The sequence below is a fragment of the Carassius gibelio genome, chromosome B3, assembly GCF_023724105.1.
Source record: "Carassius gibelio isolate Cgi1373 ecotype wild population from Czech Republic chromosome B3, carGib1.2-hapl.c, whole genome shotgun sequence".
NCBI classification, from domain to species: Eukaryota; Metazoa; Chordata; class Actinopteri; order Cypriniformes; family Cyprinidae; genus Carassius; species Carassius gibelio.
This window is the reverse complement of record NC_068398.1, coordinates 40,034,535-40,056,359: the sequence shown is the minus strand read 5'-3', so window position 1 is coordinate 40,056,359 and position 21,825 is coordinate 40,034,535. Positions and strand designations below refer to the sequence as shown.

Below are 21,825 nucleotides of genomic sequence, written 5' to 3'. Positions count from 1 at the left end.
AGTACACAACTGCTTCATATTTAGTCAGAATAGGCTATTTTGTGTAATGGTCAATAAATGTACTCATTTAAATTTTTGGTCCTGAACATGCATTTGTGACTTTCCCCACTAAATTAATCCTAGCTGTTAACATAACATAATCAGTTTATATGTCTCAAAGCAGTGTTGAAAAGGAAAATATTTAGTAGCCTTTTTAACCATTTATCAAAGTCCACCCCCATTACAGGACAGTAGAATCTCGCTGAAATGGCAAGCTTGCTTTTTTCTAATTCTAAAATAAAAATTGTCTGGCCTCTTTTTGTCCAGCAGCCACTTTTCTTCCAAACTTTACATTGTTTTCTGAGGAGATGTGATTAAGTTGCCATCTATTGAAATAGTTTTATTGTTAAAATCTAAACAAATAACCTGCAATGAGGTTCTAAAGGCCTAATTGAAGGAATATGCCTAAACTTAAATTAGAAAACAGGTCATTGTCCATGTGCTAGTTGCTTTAAGTCAGTTAAGTATAGTTTCTTGACAAGCACTGACTTTTTGTTATTATAAAGTGTTGGTGTATCATTATACTCACTTTACTATGAAAAAATGTGTCGGTGTAGAAAAGTTGCTTACCATCAACTTAGAAATTGGAGGAACATATGGAAATGAAATATTTCTGCTCTTTTTTATTAAGACATGGATAAATACCTTGAGTTCTGTAATTTAGAATTTCCTCAAATAGCTTTGATCTATATTAACTATATTCCACTGTTATCAGTAAGAAGGTAAACAGATTAATCAAATAGAATATTAGTTAAAATTTATTGTTGCTCTATATGGAAACGTCAGCATGGACAGATTACACTAATTTGCAATGGAAAAATTAAACTCCAAAAACTCGGACATAAGACAAAAACAACTGCAAGATGAAAAAAAAATAATAATAGAACATTGACTGGAGTGTGAGAATCATTTTACTATGCTGCAGTGTAGCAAGAGATTTGTCCCTTTTTGCTTTCCTTACATCCAGTTGTGTTTGGTGTATTTGCAGGCGGCAGAATTTAGGCTACTTTGGGGCAATGTTTGATAAACTATTTGGTTGGGTTTATTACACAGACCTTGCAATCCGAGGGGAAACAAGAATTCCAGAGGGGAACTGAATCAACTGCTACACCAGCGCCATTGCGCCATGAAATATGAAAAGCTATTTTCTGGACTGAAGACTGAGGGTGTTTTTTTGCAGATGTGTGTGTTCAGTAGAGCTAATGTTATATTTTTGGCCAACCAGTGTGTGAAATATAGTGTGACAGCCAGATTTAAGTAACTATAACACAAGAACAAGCTTTGACTTATTTATTTGCTCTGTGATTAAAGGGCTGTTTAAAGTCTTTTTGTCTTGAAGATGTCTACAGCTAAGTCATGAAATCACAGAAAAGGCGATTAAAGCTGCAAACTGTGCGTGTATAAGCAGCAAACCACGTATATCAAATGCATGTTCAAATAAAATATAGCCTATCCTGCAATTCAAGGTCACAATATCAGACGTAAGTTGATTTGTATTTTTTTTATTAGTAATTTAATGCACAATTAAACAACGATCTCCTAATTCTCCAAATACCGTTCTTTTGTGAGCACTTACCAGATGCCCAACTCGACCGATAATGGCATGACAGCTTGTTCAGTAGAAGAAGCCATAAAGTTCTGTTATTTATTTTAAACTGATTTAAACTTCCCGCTCGTCCACTACTATTTAGCTTGTGCTTCCGTTGATTCTGCCATCCATCATGGCGTCGTCACGTGTTTGCAAAGAGTCTATACAAGTGCTCAGTTTAGCCCCTTTCACACTGAGGTTCTAGATAATACACGGGTAATGTGTCCTGGCAGTTGTTCCCGGATCGTTAGATCTTGGTTCATTCACACTGCCAGTGATTTTCCAGAATCTGTTTGCGTGTTCACACACAAACCATAAAGATCCCGTAAAGACACTTAAGCTGGCGAACGATGTCAGCTTCAGAACGGATATTGAAGAACTAACTGATCTCTGCTTCATTACAGTTTGCACATATTTTTTCATCACAAACATTGATCTGCCTTTTTTTTGGGACCACCATGCATTGTGAAAGGGGCTTTAGACTAGCACACTACACATAAGTTATTTATTTACTATTATTATTATATTTATATTATATTATTATATTTTTTTACAAATTAGAGCAAATTGAATGGAAATTAATTGAATAGAAAAGGTAAGTGCTTTTGGAAAATGACTGAAGACTCATTCTACCATGATCTTGTCTTCAAATACTACTATTCTCATAAAGTCTGTAAATATGTCCAGTTCTAATAAACACATTTCAGGAAAAAAATATTCAATAATATGAGCAAAATGAAATGCAGCCCTGCATAAATCTGGTATAACTGAGGCTGTGAATTTGTTAATTTGTAGAATAGGATTTATGCACCTTGTAGTGAAGATTTTGAGAAAGTTTTGTTGTGTTTGTGAGAGAGAAAGAAACAAAATACAAGCTTGCAACCCCAAAAACATTTTCTTGATGATTTATTGAAATATTCTCTACAAATACAAATTCCAATGTCACAAGTGCTAAATTTTGTTATATTAATGTACAAAGTGTATTGATTGTACAGTAGATGTACTGTATGCAAATATAACAAGGACATTAATAACTGAATATTCAGGGAATGCAAACTTATCACTTTTAAGTAAAAATTTACATTCTGAATCCAAAAATAATTTGCATGTTTTGTTTAGATTCAAAGAGTTTTTAAAAGCGAATTAGTTAAATAGCACATGCTAAATAACACTAGCCATTTTTTGTTTACATTTGAAAAGAAATACATGTTTTACATCAAATGTTGCCATTTTATATGAAAATATACAAAAGATAATATTTTTAAGGCACATGATAAAAAAATTACCCCCAAACTTTAGAGAATTTAAAGCTCCAGTATGCGATTTGTGTAATTGACCACAAGAGGGTACATTTCAAACAATAACAAAGGCGAAGCTTGATGACGCTATGAAGCAGGTGACGATGGGAGATGTCGTTTTTAATGCGTTTTCACCATAGCAATGTATTTAAATTGGATAAACGAATCATGATCACGGATGAGGTAATTTATTCGTTTTTGTATTACCTGTATATCTGATCGTATTATTTTATGTCATCATAATTAATGAACTGCAAGGAACGTGAAATGTTATATTATATTATCCCGTTACAACTTACAGCTATTTGTTAAATGATTTGTTGGGTTAATGTTGTGCAGTGTTACGTCTTTATGGTTAATGCCGTGTTGTTTAATGTGCTCAAACCAATCGTTCTAAAAGTAAATTTGAACGAACATTTGCAAGTAATGACTAACACATATCAGATTGTATTTAATTGTACTGCCATAATCTCGGTCACCACAAGTGATAAAAATCCTTACCTTAGTACAAAGAGCAATATAACTTTGTTTATAAGTGCTATTATTGACAGTTGCATGTGTTGCAAGGAAACACAGATACATCCTCACTGGAATTATCAAATCCAGATGAGACCTGGACCATCTTTACTGTAACTATTACGTTACTTGTACAATAACAAAATAAATAGTTGATTTGCTTACCTGTCTATCAATACACTCGCGAGAGCAGAGTCTCTGTCAAGTCCAAGATTTTCGCGCAGCTCTCTCCATCTCGTAAACGCCTGGCCAATATTTATCCTGGTTTTATTCCTCCGTTTGTCACACAGTCTGCGTGTATCCGAATATGGACGCTTACATTTTACTGGCACTTCAATACTGGCCAAAGAGTAATCGTGATCCATAACAACGACAACCAAACCATAAGCGCGGCTATAACATAACCACCACTTCCGCATTTGACCATGTGATATTCCGGTGTGGTGGAACATCACATGGTCTACACCGGAAACAAAGTATAGAGCGGATATTGCGTCACTGAGAGGCGACATTTCTTTTCCGGGACGGGCAGTTATTTAAAATCGGAATTTCTCTAAAATAAAAAATCTTTGGAGACTTTTGAGATATTGTAAGTACACAACTGGAGGAAATATATCACACTGTGCAAGTTATTTTCGGTCATTTTATTACAAAATTCCTACATATTACAGCTTTAATCATGGAGTCATAGGACATATATATACAAAAAAAATCAACTAAAAATTAACTTTATTGTGGCCTACATGATCAAACCTGACCTGATTAGGTCACATCCCTGATATTACAAACAACTCAAGTATTGATTGCAAATGAAAACTGATTGATCTACTATGTACCTCTGTCGTCTTTATAAATCATCATCTCATTCATGTCTTTTATTTTGTGGAACACAAAAGCAAAGAGTGACAGCCTCCGAATCAGGGTATCTTCCGTCCATTCCAAATCCGTTTCAAATTAAAAAACAGAAAACGAAAAACTCAAGAGGATTCAAGTGAGAGAACATGAATTAAATAATGAGAAATGGAAAGATGGCTCGTTTATTCGTTATTCCATCTAGGTTAACAAACGGAAAATGAGTTTTTGACTTGATTTCTCATTTTGTCGTTTTGGGTTTAAAAAACGGCTTATGGCTTCAATATTTCATTCGCACTTGTGGGCGGAGCTGAAACGCTCCTTTCATCTGATTGGTCGGATCGCTCCGCCTTCAACTCGAGCTTACATTCTTTCAGAATAAGAGTCTTATAAGAGTAGTGTCTGAAACCACCGCTCACTGTTAATTAACATAATATTTGAGTCAGATGTTGCTGCGCACATAATTCGTGCTGCTGTGACTTGCAAGTCACGCCTTTAAATTATTTCTAGGTTATAGTATTGTATGAATATTGTCCCACTGTAAATACAGTGCAAATAGTTTTGTCTCCTTGGATAAAAGTGAAGAGGAAATAAAAATCAATAATAGACTGAACAGTTCCATGATAATATGTCTGTAACATTTACCACTCTCATCTTTTAAGTCAAAAGGCAATAGGTAGGTGTGTGTGTGACATTAATAATTAATTGGGAAAATTAATATAGTTAAATTTATTAAATAAATTAGTAATATTCGTTTTATTACATACTAAATTGAATGGTTTTTCTTTTAGTCTTCTTTGTTGGCCTTGAGAAAAGCCAACATATATTTGAACATTATTATCATTTATTATGAGAGTAATTGACAATGACTAACATTTTAATGTTTCACCAAATTTCCTTCTCAAAAAATCCTAGTGACTTTCATTATCTGAGCAATGAAGGTCTTACACTTAATGTCCACTAGAGGGGGAGACAGGATTTCTATTTACGTAAAATGGCAAATAAATACATTAATTTCATGTGTACTACCATGAATATGCCATATCTGTGTACACGAATAAACTTCACACTTCAAGCTGTACTTAAAACTTCCCATTCTGGCTTTTTCAACCTACCTCCAAATGTATTTTAACATATTTTTTATTCACACTGGTTTATGCATTTAATGTTTGTCCATCTAGAACTTTTATTTTTCATGAGCTGTACATTTTAAGATGTACTCAGTGTTGATAAATCACATGCACTGAATGTAAATGCTAATGTCAGGACTCTCAGTCCTCCTCTTGGATGGCCAGTGTCCTGCAAAGTTTAGCTACCCCAAATAAACACACCTAAGCTAAGCAAGGTCTTCAGGATCAGTAGCAATGTCCAAGCAAGTGTGTTGGAACTGAACTCTGCAGAACATGGTTCTCCCGGTTCAGGACTGGGTTTTAAATCTATAAATGAATTTGTACAGTTTGGCTGTCTGCATGCAGAGGTGTACTTCAGTAAGTACAATGTAAACTGTAATCTATAAAGACAAATCTTCAGATAAGCATTAAGGCCACTGCCTTGAGGTCTCCATCCATTGGTCAAAACAGACCTCGCACCCCACCACACTCCTGCTAGCTGTCAACATTAATTGCGGCTGGTGCCAAATAAAAATTATTATGTATACCTTGTGCATTGTTCAAATTCACTACCCTTTCGTTATGTTCGGGATGAAAACATTCACTCAATTAAACTGCTATAAGCATTAGATAAAAAAAAATTTCCCCTAATTTATTGTTGGTGGATGTTTTTTTTTTCACTGACTTCCATTATAATTACATTTTTGATTGCAAAGCCATGAAACATAATCATGCATTCTTGATTGTTTGTGGTTTTCCCTGTTGGGAAGAGGTAAAATTTGTTATTTTTTACAGTTGATCACTAGGTGGGACCATCAACCCTTTAGATAGGCCTGTGCAAAAAAAAGCTTAGTTTCTGACTTGTATATAGAGTTATGTGGAGTATAACAGCAAATTATATTGTGTGTATGTGTGTAGGAGAGAGAGAGAGAGAGAGAGAGAGAGACTTTTGCGCACTTACCTTGATGTATTTGAGAAAATCTAAATGTACACCTCAGCTCTCAGAACTACATGGAGTAAACAAAAGTGTATTTATGCACCTGCTGCCTTTTAATGGTGGTGATAAGTATAGACTAAACAAAAACAGTACATGGATTTAAACACTTGCATGCCATCCTTCTGGTCATTTGATGGTGAGAAGAGCAGCAAGCAATACGAGAAAGGGCTTGACTTGAACCAGAGTTTTAGAAATGATTATGCAGCTTGACCCCTCCAGCGAGTTGCTGCTTATTTGAAGTTGGTATTGCATTTTGGTCCATAATCAATTATGTTCAAGGTTTTTTTTTTTAAGATTAAGAAGTAGTTAAGATTTAAAGGTTTTAAACTGGCTTCACCATCAAGAAAAGACAAGTATTTCACACATAGGCCCTCCGTTCTTTTCACCATCAAAAGTCAGCAGGTGCATAAACACACTTCTTTTTTTTTATTGTTTAGTCCATGTAGTTCTGAGAGCATGAGGTGCATATTTGGATTTTTTCAGATACATCAAGGTAAGTAAACAAAGGTCTCTCCCACACACTCTCTCTCTCTCTCTCTCAAACACACACACACACACACACACACACACACACACACACTATAATTTGCTGTTAAACTCCATATAACTCTATATACAGGCCAGAAACTAAGCCTTTTTTTGCACAGGCCTAAAGGGTTAATGGTCCCACCTAGTGATCAACTGTAAAAATAACAAATGTTACCTCTTGCCAACAGGGAAAACCACCAACAATCAAGAATCTCACACACACACAAACACTATAATTTGTTGTTATACTCCATATAACTCCATATACAAGCCAGAATTAAGCCTTTTTTTGCACAGGCCTATCTAAAGGGTTAATGGTCCCAACTAGTGATCAACTGTAAAAATAACAAATTTTACCTCTTCCCAACAGGGAAAACCACCAACAATCAAGAGTGCATGATTATATGGTGTCATGGCTTTGCAATCAAAAAATGTTGTTATAATGGAAGTCAATGGGACAAAAACAGCCACCAACAATAAATGACAACAATTAAAATCTAATGCTGCACAAAACTAACAATACATCAAATTTAATCTACAGTTACTAATCTTTGACATGCCCAAGACTGTCATAAAAGGTAAAAAAAAAATATCCAGTCCACAATTACTTTTTATATTGAAAATATGTCATTTTGTGTGTGTTTTTTCTTCCCAAATCAGTGACATAATTTATGAACTTGGTAATTAAAGAGTTAAAATCTTGGATTTTCTTTTTAAACATTTGGTAGTTTTGATCAGGACTGAGGGTGATTAATAGATTTATGCAAAAAAAAAAATCTTTATCTGAGACATTTTTACAGCATTTTAATTTAGTGGGTGTTTTCATCCCAAACATAACAAAAGGGTAGTGAATTTACCCACAGTATACTGTTGAGTTTTTGAAAAATTTCAAGCATTTTCCCAAAATAAGTGGCAAAATAAGATTTGTCACCAATCATTCCATTAGCTGCAACACAGAGAAAGTTGTGGCCAAAATAAGACTCAACTTTACCCCCTAGTGGACGAAAACGTCCCCAACAACGCATATGGGGTATTATGTAACAGCAAGTCATTTGTGCAAGTACATTTGACTTGCAGTTTTTCCAAAACTTAATCATTTTTATTTGGTACCAGCTGCAGTAGTTAATGTTGTTTTATATTATAGAGCTATCATTGAGCTAAGGTATACCCCCCTACCACCCCATCTATCATTGAAGAACCTGTGTTACACATATATGGCATATTCATGGAAAAAGTCTGACCAGTTACAGCAACGAGTCAAACGAGTCTGAAGATCTGAGCTGAATTTGGTGAAACAATAAAATTTTAGTCGTTCTCAAGGCCAACAAAGAAGACTAAAAGAGAAACATCATTCAATTTTGTCTGTAATAAAACTAATAATTCTAATTTATTTAATAAATTTAACTATATTAATTTCCACAATTAATTATTAATGTCACACACACCTACCTAGTGCCATTAGACTTAAAAGATGAGAGTGGTAAATGTTACAGACATATTATCATGGAAATGTTCAGTCTATTATTGATTTTTATGTCCACTTCACTTATATCCCAGGAGACAGAACTATTTGCACTGTATTTACAGTGGGACAATATTCATACAATACTATAACCTAGAAATAATTTAAAGGGGTGACTTGCAAGTCGCAACAACGCGAATTATGTGTCTACATCTGGTTTCAGATATTGCTCTTGTATGACTCTTATTCTGAAAGACTGAGGAGCCTGAGTTGAAGGCGGAGCGATCCGACCAATCAGATGAAAGGAGCGTTTCAGCTCCGCCCACAAGTGCGAATGAAATATTGAGGCCATAAGCCGTCTTTTAAACCCAAAACGACAAAATGAGAAATCAAGTCAAAAACTCATTTTCCGTTTGTTAACCTAGATGGAATAACGAATAAACGAGCCATCTTTCCATTTCTCGTTATTTAATTCATGTTCTCTCACTTGAATCCTCTTGAGTTTTTCGTTTTCTGTTTTTTAATTTGAAACGGATTTGGAATGGACGGAAGATACCCTGATTCCTCCGTCACCATTATTTTTTTATATGTGTATATATATTTTTTTTGAAAAGTAATGATAGTGAACTGTGACTGAGGCTGTCAGTTCGTAAGGTTCTGCCTTGCATCTTCTTTTGTGACTCACTGAAAATAAGTCAAACACAGTTGGTCATATTTTTTTTTTTTTATTCAGTGAATATAGCTTTTAATTTGTTACTTGACACAATTTATATTAGCCTATAATATACTTTATACCTATTTGTGTGTAAAAGCATTTTCTTGACTTGTGAAGGTTTGTGCTCTACACATGTATTTGTAACTGTGTATAAACTGTATTGTATAAATAATAAAGAAATTGTGACTGAATGTGATGTGTTTAATAAAGTTTTAATTATACAGTCTAATTTATTTAGTAGTAAGTATGTGAGATTTTTAAAACAAGCAGAAAATGTGAATAGTAAAGTAGTTTTACCCCAATGAAATCAACGTCGTTTCAATGTTAGGTAAGCAAACCAATTAGATCGATTTTATGTTGAAAACGTATCGATTCTCTGACGTCGTTTCAACTGACTGGAAATCGACGTTGATTCAACGTTAGGTAAGACAACCAATTGCGTCGATTTTCCGTTAGTTTTGAATGGCGCGCCTGACGTCGGATCAACGTTAACCCGATGAGCAAAACTATGTTGGATCGACGTCGGAGATCAACGTCGTTTCGACTCCGCGAGAAACGTCGATTCTACGTTGATTCTATGTCAGTTTGCGATCTGGGTCGCGATGTATTTCTCTGAACACTTGAAGTCCACAGAGAATTCACAGCCTTTCACATTAAAACACTGCAGCGAGAAAAAAAAAACAAAACATTTTATTACACGAACGAACACGAACTCGTACTCGTTTGGCTTGCGGTCCGTCCTACAGCAAAGCTCTTCTGCCGTCCGTCGTGGCATTCACAATTCGTGCGAGTAGAGGGTGACGTCACGTGCAAAGGGTCTATACTGTTGTTCTCTTATTTGTAGAATAGGGTTTGTGCACCGCAGAATATGAAATGGTGTAACTGTTTTGTTGTGTTTGCTGGAGAGAATTAGTTAAAAAGAAACATTGTTAGTACTAAAAAATTTTCAATTTACAAATATGAATGTGTGACTATTCATTACAACATTTCCACTGTCACAGGTGTTCAGGTTTCCTATAATAATACCTTCACAGAACATAATAGTAGTAGTAGTAGTCAGCTATCCATGCAAAGAAGTCAGTGTGGTGTACTGTAGGTACAGCTGTCCAGGCCAACATCTGATGTGCTGATCTCTTCAACGGTCATCACAGGAAACCTGCAATAAAAACAAAATCCATCATACATTACCAATATAACAGGGCTGTACAATCCTGTTCCTGTAGATCTACCTACCTGCAGAATTCAGATCTGACCCTGATCCAACACACACGTCTGTAACTGTTAACTGCTTTCACTGATGTGCTGTGAAGTAGATTTGCTGACAAGTTCCTCCCTGAAAGTACATTGTATTTTCGTAGAGGATCTTTTAATAAAGTGACAATATTACTGTAACGGCATCAGAAAGGGGGAAGCGGGAACCGGCGGACAATCAAACATAGCTTTAATAATAAAATAAAGACAAAACATCGTGCCAGCCCCTTGCAGACGACTGTCATGCACAAACACAAAATAAAGTCCAGGCCTGGTCCTCTCTCGTCCTTCACTGTCGTTGCTCCTCTTTTGTATCCCTCACATCTCCTCCGTGGGATGCGAGACCGGTGAGTGGAGCAGGTGTCCCTCATTTCTAGGGTTGGGTATCATTTGAATTTTATTGATTCCGATTCTGCTTAATGATTCCGATTCTTATCGATTCCTAGTTTAGATTCCAATAAGATAAAAAATCCAAGTCAAACATTTATATGTCAAACATGTATTCTATTTTTTACAATGTATTCTGTTGCAGCTGAATAACATGAGCAAAAATCAGCAGCCTACAAAAAACTGCAAGAGGAATTTTGCCTGTGCGTTAAAAAAAATACCATAGCAAAAACAACTAGATTATTATACATTTCAAATATTAAAGTGTTAAAGTCAAGTAAACAGTCAGTAATAAGATATGAACAAACAAATTAATATGCAATATCATAAATAAATACAACTAAACAAAATTTCGGGTACAGACACTGTAATTAAAAATTAAAAAACACCTCATTGTCTTATTTTTATAAATAAAATAAAGATTAATCAATTAAAGTTATTAAATATATTCAGTCAAGATCAGTGAATGTTTTTCTTTTGTTCTTTGATTAACATTAATGACAGGCAACACCATTATTAGGCTGTTGTCTCTTTAAGCAAAAACACTGTACATGTGTGTTTTCTTTCTCATCTGTTCATCGGTTTACGTTCACGTAAGACAAAAACGGTTGTGTTTATGGTGATATACTGATGTAGTTTTCTGTATATTGGTCGACAAATATGAAAGAAGTCAGTTTCGACTCTGAACAACCTTTTCTACAGTGGAAATACACGGAACAGTCCAAGAACGGACACAAACCGGGAACCAGTAGTGAAACCGCTGCTCTCTGTGCACACACATGCTTGCGCTTCATGCACGCTGTACACAAACAGGGCGCAAATTATTTCCATTCCTGCACTTAATCATTTTTAATCAAATTGGAATTCGAACGCTGGAATCGTTAAGCAGAATCGGAATGCACGCGTCTTATCGAATACTCGGTTCTTAGAAATTTGGAACCGGTTCTAAAATGGAACCGGTTTGCGATACCCATCCCTACTCATTTCCCAATCACTCCACCGGCCTCGCTCCATTCCCAAGGCTGTCGGCCCCACCCCATTCACCACAATTACTTTTTTAATGATCTCAGTAATAACATTGTTAAATAAAATTAGCATTGCTAACAGGCGAGTGCTTATGAGAAAGGCGTGCAACAGCTTTTTATGTTCATTTACAGTCATTTACATTTGTATCATAAATACATAGGAGTACAAGCAGAAAATGTAGGAGCACACCTTAAATCACCCTGAAAACTTACCTTTTAGGGCAATGATTACAATATAAGGATTATTTAGCAGCTTTGCATGTTCATCTATAGTTTCCATCATCTGAAATCTTTGTGAGGTCTGGCATCTTCTGAAGTCTCCACACGCGAGGCTGGAGAAACAGGAAAACAAAAGGAGAAAGATTAGCATAGCTGTTCATATTTCACACAAAATATTTATTTCATCACATTTAACAGAAGTGAAACATGAGATGTTTTCTTTGTAAATACATGTTAAAATGTCATTGAACGTTCACAGTGAGCTTGATTGACAGGTGATCTGACCTATCATAACGCCAATACTGCCATCTTGCCTGACAATATATATAATGTGCATCTAAGAGCCTTTCTTTTTCTCAAAAATCGGTCATGCACCTGATAATCAGGTGCGCCTTATGTGTACACTGAGTTCCAAAATCTGTAAAAATTTTGTTGTGCGACTTTGGTAAGCACTCCCTTTACCTGACTGTTGGACCATTTCCCGATGAAACAGGGAACGTAATGTGATGACACAGGGACGTAATACGTACACTACGTACGCTGGCAGCGATCAACCATGATGAGAGGGAACCCGGCATGTTAGAAGAAGAAAGCTGTTCAATTCAGACACAGAAGATGAGGACTCTGATGGATCTGTGGGAGAAGACTGATTAAAACATAATGTGAGTGTATTGTTAAATAGTAGAATAAAGTTCAACTAAACTCACAGTTTTGAGACTGTGCCTTATAATCCGGTGCGCCATATGGTGCAGAAAATACGGTAGACAGGAGAGTAGATTAACTTCGGTGGACTTAAACTTGAAAAATGTTGTATAAAGACGTGTGACATCTTTTATTTTGTGCTTCAGTTAAATATGAATCAATCAATTCATGTGTGCTGCTTGAACTGAGGCACTACAGCGATCTGTAACACATTAAAACAGCACAAAACACTATTTATTGTTTGAATTTCTTAAAAGAAAAAAGTGGGCCAAATTTGAAAACTGAAAACTTGTTTCATACCAGAAGTGACCTTCTCTGTATTCCTCTGTCAGTGTGTTGTCAGTTTCCTCTTTGGTCCACGATGTATTTTTTGCTGTGTGAGAACAAGGTGTGTACTGTGTGAGCAGCATGGCGTGTCAGACATAGCAACAGTATTTAAGGAGGGACGGTTGTTTTGCGAAGGGTCAGTTGATTGCTACGATCAAAGCTGATTTTTCAGCATCATTACTTCAGTCTTTAGCGTCATATGAACCTCCAGAAATCATTATAATATGCTGCTCTTTGCCAAAGAAACACTTCTGATAAATATGAATGTAAAAAAAACAGCTCTGTTTTATATTTTTCTGTAAACTGTTTATAACAGCATAGAGTTTATTTATTTATTTTAAAGCTTGATTGTTATATAGACCCCAGACTTCTAAATGGTAATGTAGACTACATTTTTTAAAATAAATTCATATTTTTATTCAGCAAGGGCACATTAAATTAATCAAAAGTTAGTGTCAAGAAGATATTTCTATTTAGCAAAGAATTCTCTCTCTCTCTCTCTCTCTCTCTACATATATATATTCATATATTGAGCAGCACAACTGTTTTCAACATTGTTAATAATCAGAAATGTTTCTTAAGCAGTAAATCATCATATTAGAATGATTTCTGAAGATCATGTGACACTGAAGACTGGAGGAATGATGCTGAAAATACAGCTGCACATCACAGAAATAAATTACATTTCACCAAAAACTGCTATTTTAAATTGTAATATTATTTCAGAAATTGGGAAGGATAGTATTAGTGTATGTTTGGTATAAACCTGCTAGTCATATGGATCTGTGTGCCTTGGAGATGTTGTTGGACAGGTTTGCTCATCATGGGATGCAGAAGATCATCAAACACTAGAAGAATCTAGAAATATAACAAGCAATCTGTCACAGAGCCAACAATATTCAGTATACAATGACAGTTTTATCACAAGAAAAAAAGCTACTAGAAATGTAGAAAAGAGAAAGAATATGTATTTAATAAATATCCTGAACAGTTTTTATCAATATTTGTTTATCAGTAGACGAGATCAAAATGCGTTTGAACTGTAACGGTAACGTTAGTGTATATTTAGGTTAAACAAAAAAGCCTATTTTCAATCATCCATTGAAAAATGACCAGCAAATCTTTTACAGAACTGTCAATGCCTCTAATCTACACATAAATGTGTTATTTAAATCCCAAACTCTACATAAAAGCTCAGTCTATGGAGTTAGCATACGTTACCTCCTCTGATAACGGTTAAGATGCTCACGGACTTGTTCGAAAACCATTTCTATGAAGTAAATTCAACAGATGCTGGTCAAATACAAGCAAAATAGATGTCAGGAACAGTGGCATCCCAGCGGGCAATTGATGTCAAATAGACATCAAATTGACGTCAAACATAGTCATCAAAGAATTGGTCAAAAATGCAAATCAAATTGATGTCAAAACTTGACATTAAATTGACGTCAAGTTTTGACATTCTTTTGATTTGCTTATTTTTTTAACATTTTTTTAACACAATGATGTCCTATTCTAGACCACAAGAATAATGACAAAACAGTATTAAATGCAAGACGTGTTTTATTAAATCCACTGGTTTATATCAGAATTTTATATATAAATTTTATTCTGATATAAATCTCAATTGATGAACAATTGCATTTTGTGTCATCACGACAGACATATTACAGGTTTTTACATCAAAGCTCTCAAGACCTTCTCTCAAAAACAAAGAGCAAGTTAAATTAAAATAAAACCAATTTTGTAATTTGTTTCATAGATAAACAATTTAATGAACAGAAACATTGTAGATAAACAATTGGTGCATTACTTATTCAGAGTCTGAACAGACCTCAATGGCAGATTTCCCCTTTTGCCGTCCCATACCCCCATATCTATCAGGAGCAGACCGGAGATAGCTGCCCATGTATTTCTTTATTTCGGCCTCTGACGCAGAAGGTTTCGACTGCTGTACAGCACCTTAATGAATATAAAGCCACAATTAGCACTCATTTTAAAACATTAAAATACAGCATACATTTTTCAGCAAGCATCACTTGTACATGTACTGTAAATCCACAAAGTAATTAACTTTTTAAATAAGCATGGATAACCATCTAGTGGCTCAGTGATCCTCCTCACTATTCTTTTCAAGTGAGCTGCAACAGCAGGAAAACAGAAAAACTGAATCCAATTTTTCAAATGTCCAACTTTTCGTTTTTCGGATGAAAAATTAAACTGATGATAAGTGCTACCCATCTTAACTAAAGGTGGCATAGGTATAACATAATTCACACATTTAAAACCTGTGCTTTTAATATTTTCTGAAAATTTGTAGATAAAAAACTGAGAGCGCCCTCTGGCTTTTGGATGTGGCAGCATTTGACCATAATTTACTGAGAAACTGAGCATAATAATTGCACAATTAATTGTTACACCCCTACAGTATTGCCACTGTGCATCTGTGATGGCTAAAAGTTTGCCACACAATGGGTAACACTGGATAGATACAACAGTACATCATCTAATCATAAAAAAAAGTAATGTATTACCTATCATAACACGGCATAGCCGTGTTTTTCCAAAGGCCTTCTTCACCCCTGAGCCATCCATGTTCATTGTTGCCATCAATCTGTTGGTAAGAACTCTAACAAAAGAAAAAAGACAACAAGTTATATCAGTAATCATTAATTGTTAAGATTATTGAACAATACAACTAAGTGACCAGAACAGCTGAGCCTTCAAGCAGAAAAGGAATGTCTTACAGTTTTTCACCATCACTTGGTGCATTTCCTGAATCATCATCATCAACATTTCTACAACAATATTGCACTGTTCAGATTAGTATTATCTATGGATTTCGTCTGATTTACAAATTATACCCCCACATCTGATTTTCTTTGTGTGGTGCATTCGCACAAAATTTAGAATTATAATGGGTTCTAATGAGTTTACATTTATATTTACATTTAGTCATTTAGCAAATGCTTTTATCCAAAACACAGAGTTCAGGAAGCAATAAGCGATATGTCATACAGGAGAAATAATACAGTAGGTGCTAATACAAAGTTACTGGTTTTAACAAAAGCTAGACCACTACATGTTGAGAGAAAGAGAAAGGGTTAGTGTGTTTTGCTGTCAAGTATTCATTTGGAATGTTGTGAGAGATGTGGTTGACCGGACAGAAGAATGTTCCACCATGGAAGGAGTTATCGCTTTGTATTTTATTGCAATAGATTTGTGAACTATCAATATGTATCTTGCATTAAAACCTTCGATGGAATATAATTGTAAATAGTTTGCAGAAAATAACTGGTGTTACGCCGCCTTCACACTGGCAGTTGAAATCAGCTCCATAAAACGCAATACACCCCCGGCGGATGTCGTACTACACCACTGAAAAGCGTCGGAAGCGAGTAGAACAGAAATGGCGGAGAGATTAGAACAATTTCAACTGCTAGTGTGAAGGCGGCGTTAGGGATTTAAATACATTTGTTAAGAATGCTTACATAATTATAAATAAATGTTGATAATCCCATGTCTAAAGACGTTTCCATTTTAAATGCCAAATATAGGCAAATCCACGGACAACTAACAGGCATTAGGACGAACGTAAAGAGGGCGCTTGAAGACGTGCACAAGTCAGCAAAATTTCTGATGATTTATTGGCATGAAGTTTCATGCACAATGACAAACAGGAGTGCAACATTCTCCAAATGGCAATGTTCACTGCATATTCCACAAATGAACATAATGGACATGCAATACTTACATTACATTATCACACCAAGTACTCTGTCACTAATGGCCCTTTCAGATAGGACGCGGACCGCGCTGCGCTATGAAATGAAACCGATATATTTCAATGGCTTGCGCCGCGCGACTCAAACCAAAGCGGAGCTAAGCAATCAAAGTTTAAAATGGTTCAACTATTGCCACTGTGTGGCAAATAAAACGGTGCATCCAAACAACCACGGAAATGAAAATGAAAACTCCGCCTACTTTTGCTCTGGGCTACATTTTTTTTCTCCATTTAATAAAGAACTATTTCGTCAGAAAGATATTTCTTGTGAAATTCAAGCATTTTATCCAAAATTCAAGCACTTTTCAAACCTTGAAAACACAACATCAAAATTCAAGCACTTTCAAGGATTTCAAGCACCCGTACGAACCCTGTGGTATGAGCCACCACAGGCATTTAACAATATAAAAACACAAAATGAAAATAAAGTATCATTTTGGGGTTAATATGGAAACGACAGTTACCATGGTGAATACACCAAGAACTGTTAATGAAACATGGAAAATGCCACTGGTGAATAGAACAAAAATCTGACTGTGAATGAAACACTCTCACAATTAAATAAATAATATTCAGCATTAATCAGCAAACCTTCTAGTAGCCTACTTTCTTCAATCGGTCTCTCTTCTCCAGTGGGTTGGGCTAATCCAAAACGAACGTGGCAAAACTGATAAAACGAATGCGGAACTTTTGAAATGAACACGACAAAACTGATGAAATGAATGCAGCAAAAAATTGACCAATCAGAATTTTGGTCGAGCCTGAACGTATCGACCAAATAATCGACTAATCGACTGGGAGATTACAGCCCTAATTTAAAGCGAGCCAAAGCAAGCCGTACCGTACCGTGCAACGCTTTGGCACACTGCTATTTTACTTAGTTTTAGTCTATTTTGCGATTGAAACTTGTTGTCCGGCTGCATTGAGTCCATATAAGCAGATCCGGGCTTGTGGACACCGAATCCTGTTATTTAAACATGCCATCTGGCTCTTCTGCGTGTCTGAGTGAATGAACTCATGAGTCATCTGAGAAATGCACCAAAGCATGGTATAATTTACCTTTTCATCATATTTTTTACACAGTCCTCAAGGTCTGCACCCCCAATCCTGACTAACCGAGACACCTGAAAAGATTTAGAAATTTTTATTTTTTTCACCATCAGAAACACAGAAAAAAACAGTATTAGTATTGGCCTGGCATAGTTATACTCACCATCACATTCCTCTTTTCTTCAACGGCCAGTTGCCCTTCCAGATTTTTTAGCTCACGCCTGCTGTTCATTTTCTCAAGGTGGAACTGAGACTCTGGGGGCTCACGGTTTTGGCCCACCTCTGACAGCTTTGCCCGAATATCAGAAAGAAGATAAAGGACCCGCCTTTGGAATTCTGAAAGTCAAATTGGAATTAAAAATATTTGTCCCATTTGCAAAAAATACCACTTTCAGTAAGAATATGAGGTGGTATACTTACTTCCATTATCTAATGGGAATAGCTCTCCACCCTCTCTGTGCTGGTTTTCCCTAGCTGGTCTTTGGGAGCACTCATAAGAAGAGCTGGAGCGCTGGTGTGGAGAGCTGTCCCGTGGGCGTGAATAGCTGTGGCGTGGAGTGCGGGACCACTGGCGTGGGGTGCTGCGAGTCGGAGATTTGGACCGGTGGCTGGGAGTGCGGGACCGCTGGCGTGGGGTGCTGTGGGTTGGAGACTGGTACTGGTGGCATGAAGTGGTGTGGTGTGGCGTGCGGGACCGCTGGCGTGGGGTGCTGTGGGTTGGAGACTGGTACTGGTGGCATGAAGTGGTGTGGTGTGGCGTGCGGGACCGCTGGCGTGGGGTGCTGTGGGTTGGAGATTGGGACCGGTGGCGTGAAGTGGTGTGGCGCAGAGTGTGGGACTGTTGGCGTACAGTGCTGTGGCTGGGAGTGTGGGACCACTGGGATAGAGAGCGAGAACTTTGGAGCAGAGAGTCATGGAATGGACTCCTGGACCTGGATTTATAATCATTTTCTTCTGATCCTAATGCCTGGCTAGACATTTCTTGAATCCTTGGTGGTTTTGGAAAGGACAGACCTGAGGGATGAAAGACAACCAAAATGTAACAATAAGATGAAGGATTGGCAGCAAATATGTACACTGTTTTGTATATATATATATATATATATATACACATACATACATACATACATGTATGTATGTATGTATGTATGTATGTATGTGTATATATATATATATATATATATATATATACAGTATAGGTATTAGGGCTGGGCGATGTGACAATGTTATCGTATATCACAGATGTCTTGCAAATATACCGATGCTGATTAAAACAAACAGATACCAGACAATAATTAATAATAATGGAAAATATGCCTTATTAATGTTTATCATGTGATGTAGGCTTTAGTGTGAACGTTATGTTGTTCATATGCCCAGGCAGTCAGTAACAGTGGCAGAATTCAGGAAACGCTGTTTTGTTGAATATGTGCTGCTGTTTTCTGCCGGTTGCCACAGAGATAGACCAAGAGAAAGACGAGCTGCATCGGCAAAGCAAAATCTTACGCTCGCGGAGGCTGTACCGGTGTTCAAATTGTCCTACCCTGTCAGATTTTCCTACCGCAGGGCAACATTTATTATAATCTGAAATTAAACACTTGAACAATGTTTTGTGGTGTGGCAACCATGGTATAAGAGGAATAATTGACTCCTGTCCGTTCAATTATACTTAAAATGCACACTCGATGTGCGTCGTGGCAGCATTACCTCGAGTGTGCATTATATAAGTATAATTGAACGGCTCGTCATCAATTATTCCTCACTTATACCATGGTCTCTCTGAATACTCTATTCTAATTGGCTGGAAGAAGTGCACCAGCTTCCAGTGAGTCTACATTGAGTTGCATTGTAGTTTCCTTTTCTACAATGGAGGTCAATGTAGACTCGCTGTCACCGGAAGCTGCTGATTTGTGTTTGTAACTTTTGAAATATGAATATTTTTGTTCCAAAAACCCACCGATCCGCTTCGTCCTGCTTTCATGCTCATCCTCATCTGTGTAAGAGGAGAAACAACAGTATTATTACCATACATAGTATCACAACATATATTATGCTCCAGCACCAGAAACTAGGGCCCTGTCAAAATGAGCAAGTATTCTGTACCTAAAATAAACCCTGGGTATATTTTTTTCTTTGATACCCTCTTGACAGGACCACATTCTTCCTCACTGATCTCTGCAGTACTTGTTTGGTCGAAGGCTTCACACTCTTCCTGATTATCTGAAGTAAATAGAAAACAAACAAGCTTTTAATACCTTAATTGATTTGATTAGTAGAAAAAACAATTTCGCTTTTAAAAATGGATGTTAACTCACTTGACTTGAATTTGATTTTCAGCAGTGGAAACATTTTCCAGCTACTTGTTGGCGTTCGCATCTCTTTAGCTGCTTTAGTTACATTAGCCCCTGGTGGCCAGTGTACCATGTTGTCCTTCACCCAAACCTCGGGGATGACTCCCTCCTCCTCTCCATTTGGCTCTTTCCAAACCGCCCTGACCCACATCATGTACCTATACAAAAATCAAAACAAATCAGTAGTAAACAGTAGTATATTACATTGCATTATCCTATACATTTATACATAAGTATGTGCAATCACCTGAGATCGAACCCACAACCTTTCGTTGTTAATGCAATGCTCTTACCACTAAGCTTAACCATTCTCTGAAGATGCTGCATGCAATCTATATAAGGGCAGCATTTTCCCCTCCACTCTCAGAACAAGCATCATATACAACCTCCACAACCTCACAAAGATAATGGAAGAGCAGTTAAAAACATTAGTTGATACCAGTGATATACTTACAATTCAGTTACGTTCTATTTCATGCAACATGGGGAACAAAATGAATCCTGTGTCAGCTTCACCAGGGTTGGCTGGCAGACAGACAACTTTACGAATCAACTGCTGTTTGCTGATCAGTCGACGTCTAGTTCTGCTGATATCTCTAACACGGACGATGTGGAGCAGTTTAGAATCACAAGGATCAGTGAAGAAACTCTCTGTGTTGCATTGGTGTAGCACATCGCAAACCAAGGTGCCATCTTCATGCATTTCCTTCACAAAGACATAGTCCTTGTTCTGAAGGATGAAACAACAATCTCTTGGCCTTGTGGATATGCGAGTAAAGCTCTCTTTGGTAAAAGGCCTAGATTTTGTAGAATTTTCAATTTCTGCTAGACGCTTGGCAACTTGGGCTATAGGATTGCGAGATTGTCTGACCATTTTCTTTAGAGTCTGCAGGTAGTTCTCAAATGGAAAGCATGAAATCCCATTCAGTGAACAGTTGAAGTGTTCCACATCATCTGGTAAGTGAATTAGTGAATGAACATTGTATACAGCGAAGGTGTTTCCATATATAGCCTCACACTTCTTCACATAGTACATGAGTAGCTCTCGAGCATAGTCTAAGTGTTCCTTACGGTCTGCATCATCCGAATTCAAAAGGACGGACACCGCAACCATCAAGGAAAGAAAGTGTTTGTATACAGCATGTGAAACCACTTTTCTTAGAACCACTGGTCCAGTATAAAGGAGAAACTGTCTAAGTTCTGTAGCCTTCCATCTGTCCAATTCCAGTAAAGTCCTAGGTTGCCGTGCAAACTCACTAGGTAGTTCTCCATTCAATGCCTTTAGTTTATCTGAAATGTCACTCCTTTGCTGAAATGACAGTCTGCATGTGTGGGGTCCTCTCTGCATGTAGTGAAGCATTCTCCTAACTACACCCAAACACACCAAGTGCATGTAGTCCAATGCAAATGGCCGAACACATGGAATTCCAGCTAGTGTCAGTGGGGATTTCTCAATTTGATGGTCTTTGTAGGCAAGTCTACTGAAATCTGCTTCAGACCTTGCAACAACACCAGGCGATGTAGCACCAAGAACAACTCGTCCCACATAGGTGCCTTTAACTGTGCAGCGCTCACATGCGAAGTAGCTATTGTGATTCTTTATGCATTTCAGGAATGATCGAGCT

The 21,825-nt window shown here is 36.8% G+C and overlaps 1 protein-coding gene and 1 long non-coding RNA gene across 2 annotated transcripts; both read right to left on the bottom strand.

Annotated features, from left to right (window-relative positions):
* Nucleotides 1–8,958: 8,958 nt before the first annotated feature.
* LOC127953525 (uncharacterized) lies at nucleotides 8,959–12,288 on the bottom strand. Its single transcript, XR_008153291.1, has 3 exons — nucleotides 11,981–12,288; nucleotides 10,338–10,437; nucleotides 8,959–10,260 (listed from the first exon to the last, which is right to left on the bottom strand). It is a non-coding gene; the product is annotated as an uncharacterized LOC127953525 (long non-coding RNA).
* A 2,325-nt stretch (nucleotides 12,289–14,613) lies between these two features.
* On the bottom strand, nucleotides 14,614–20,540 carry LOC127953039 (protein SON-like). Its single transcript, XM_052551933.1, has 8 exons — nucleotides 20,165–20,540; nucleotides 19,953–20,069; nucleotides 19,807–19,842; nucleotides 18,270–18,863; nucleotides 18,013–18,185; nucleotides 17,859–17,923; nucleotides 15,550–15,644; nucleotides 14,614–14,977 (listed from the first exon to the last, which is right to left on the bottom strand). Exons 1-8 carry the CDS (start codon nucleotides 20,352–20,354, stop codon nucleotides 14,829–14,831), a joined length of 1,419 nt encoding a protein of 472 aa, XP_052407893.1. The 5' UTR covers nucleotides 20,355–20,540; the 3' UTR covers nucleotides 14,614–14,828.
* Nucleotides 20,541–21,825: the final 1,285 nt, after the last annotated feature.

Coding starts and splice junctions, on each gene's coding strand:
- LOC127953039 (XM_052551933.1), bottom strand. CDS start 20,354: ATGATGTGGGTCAGGGCGGTTTGGAAAGAGCCAAATGGAGAGGAGGAG. Junction 17,924..18,012: donor AAGAAAAGAGGAATGTGATG/GTGAGTATAACT, acceptor AAATCTTTTCAG/GTGTCTCGGTTAGTCAGGAT. Junction 14,978..15,549: donor GCTATGCCGTGTTATGATAG/GTAATACATTAC, acceptor ATATTCATTAAG/GTGCTGTACAGCAGTCGAAA.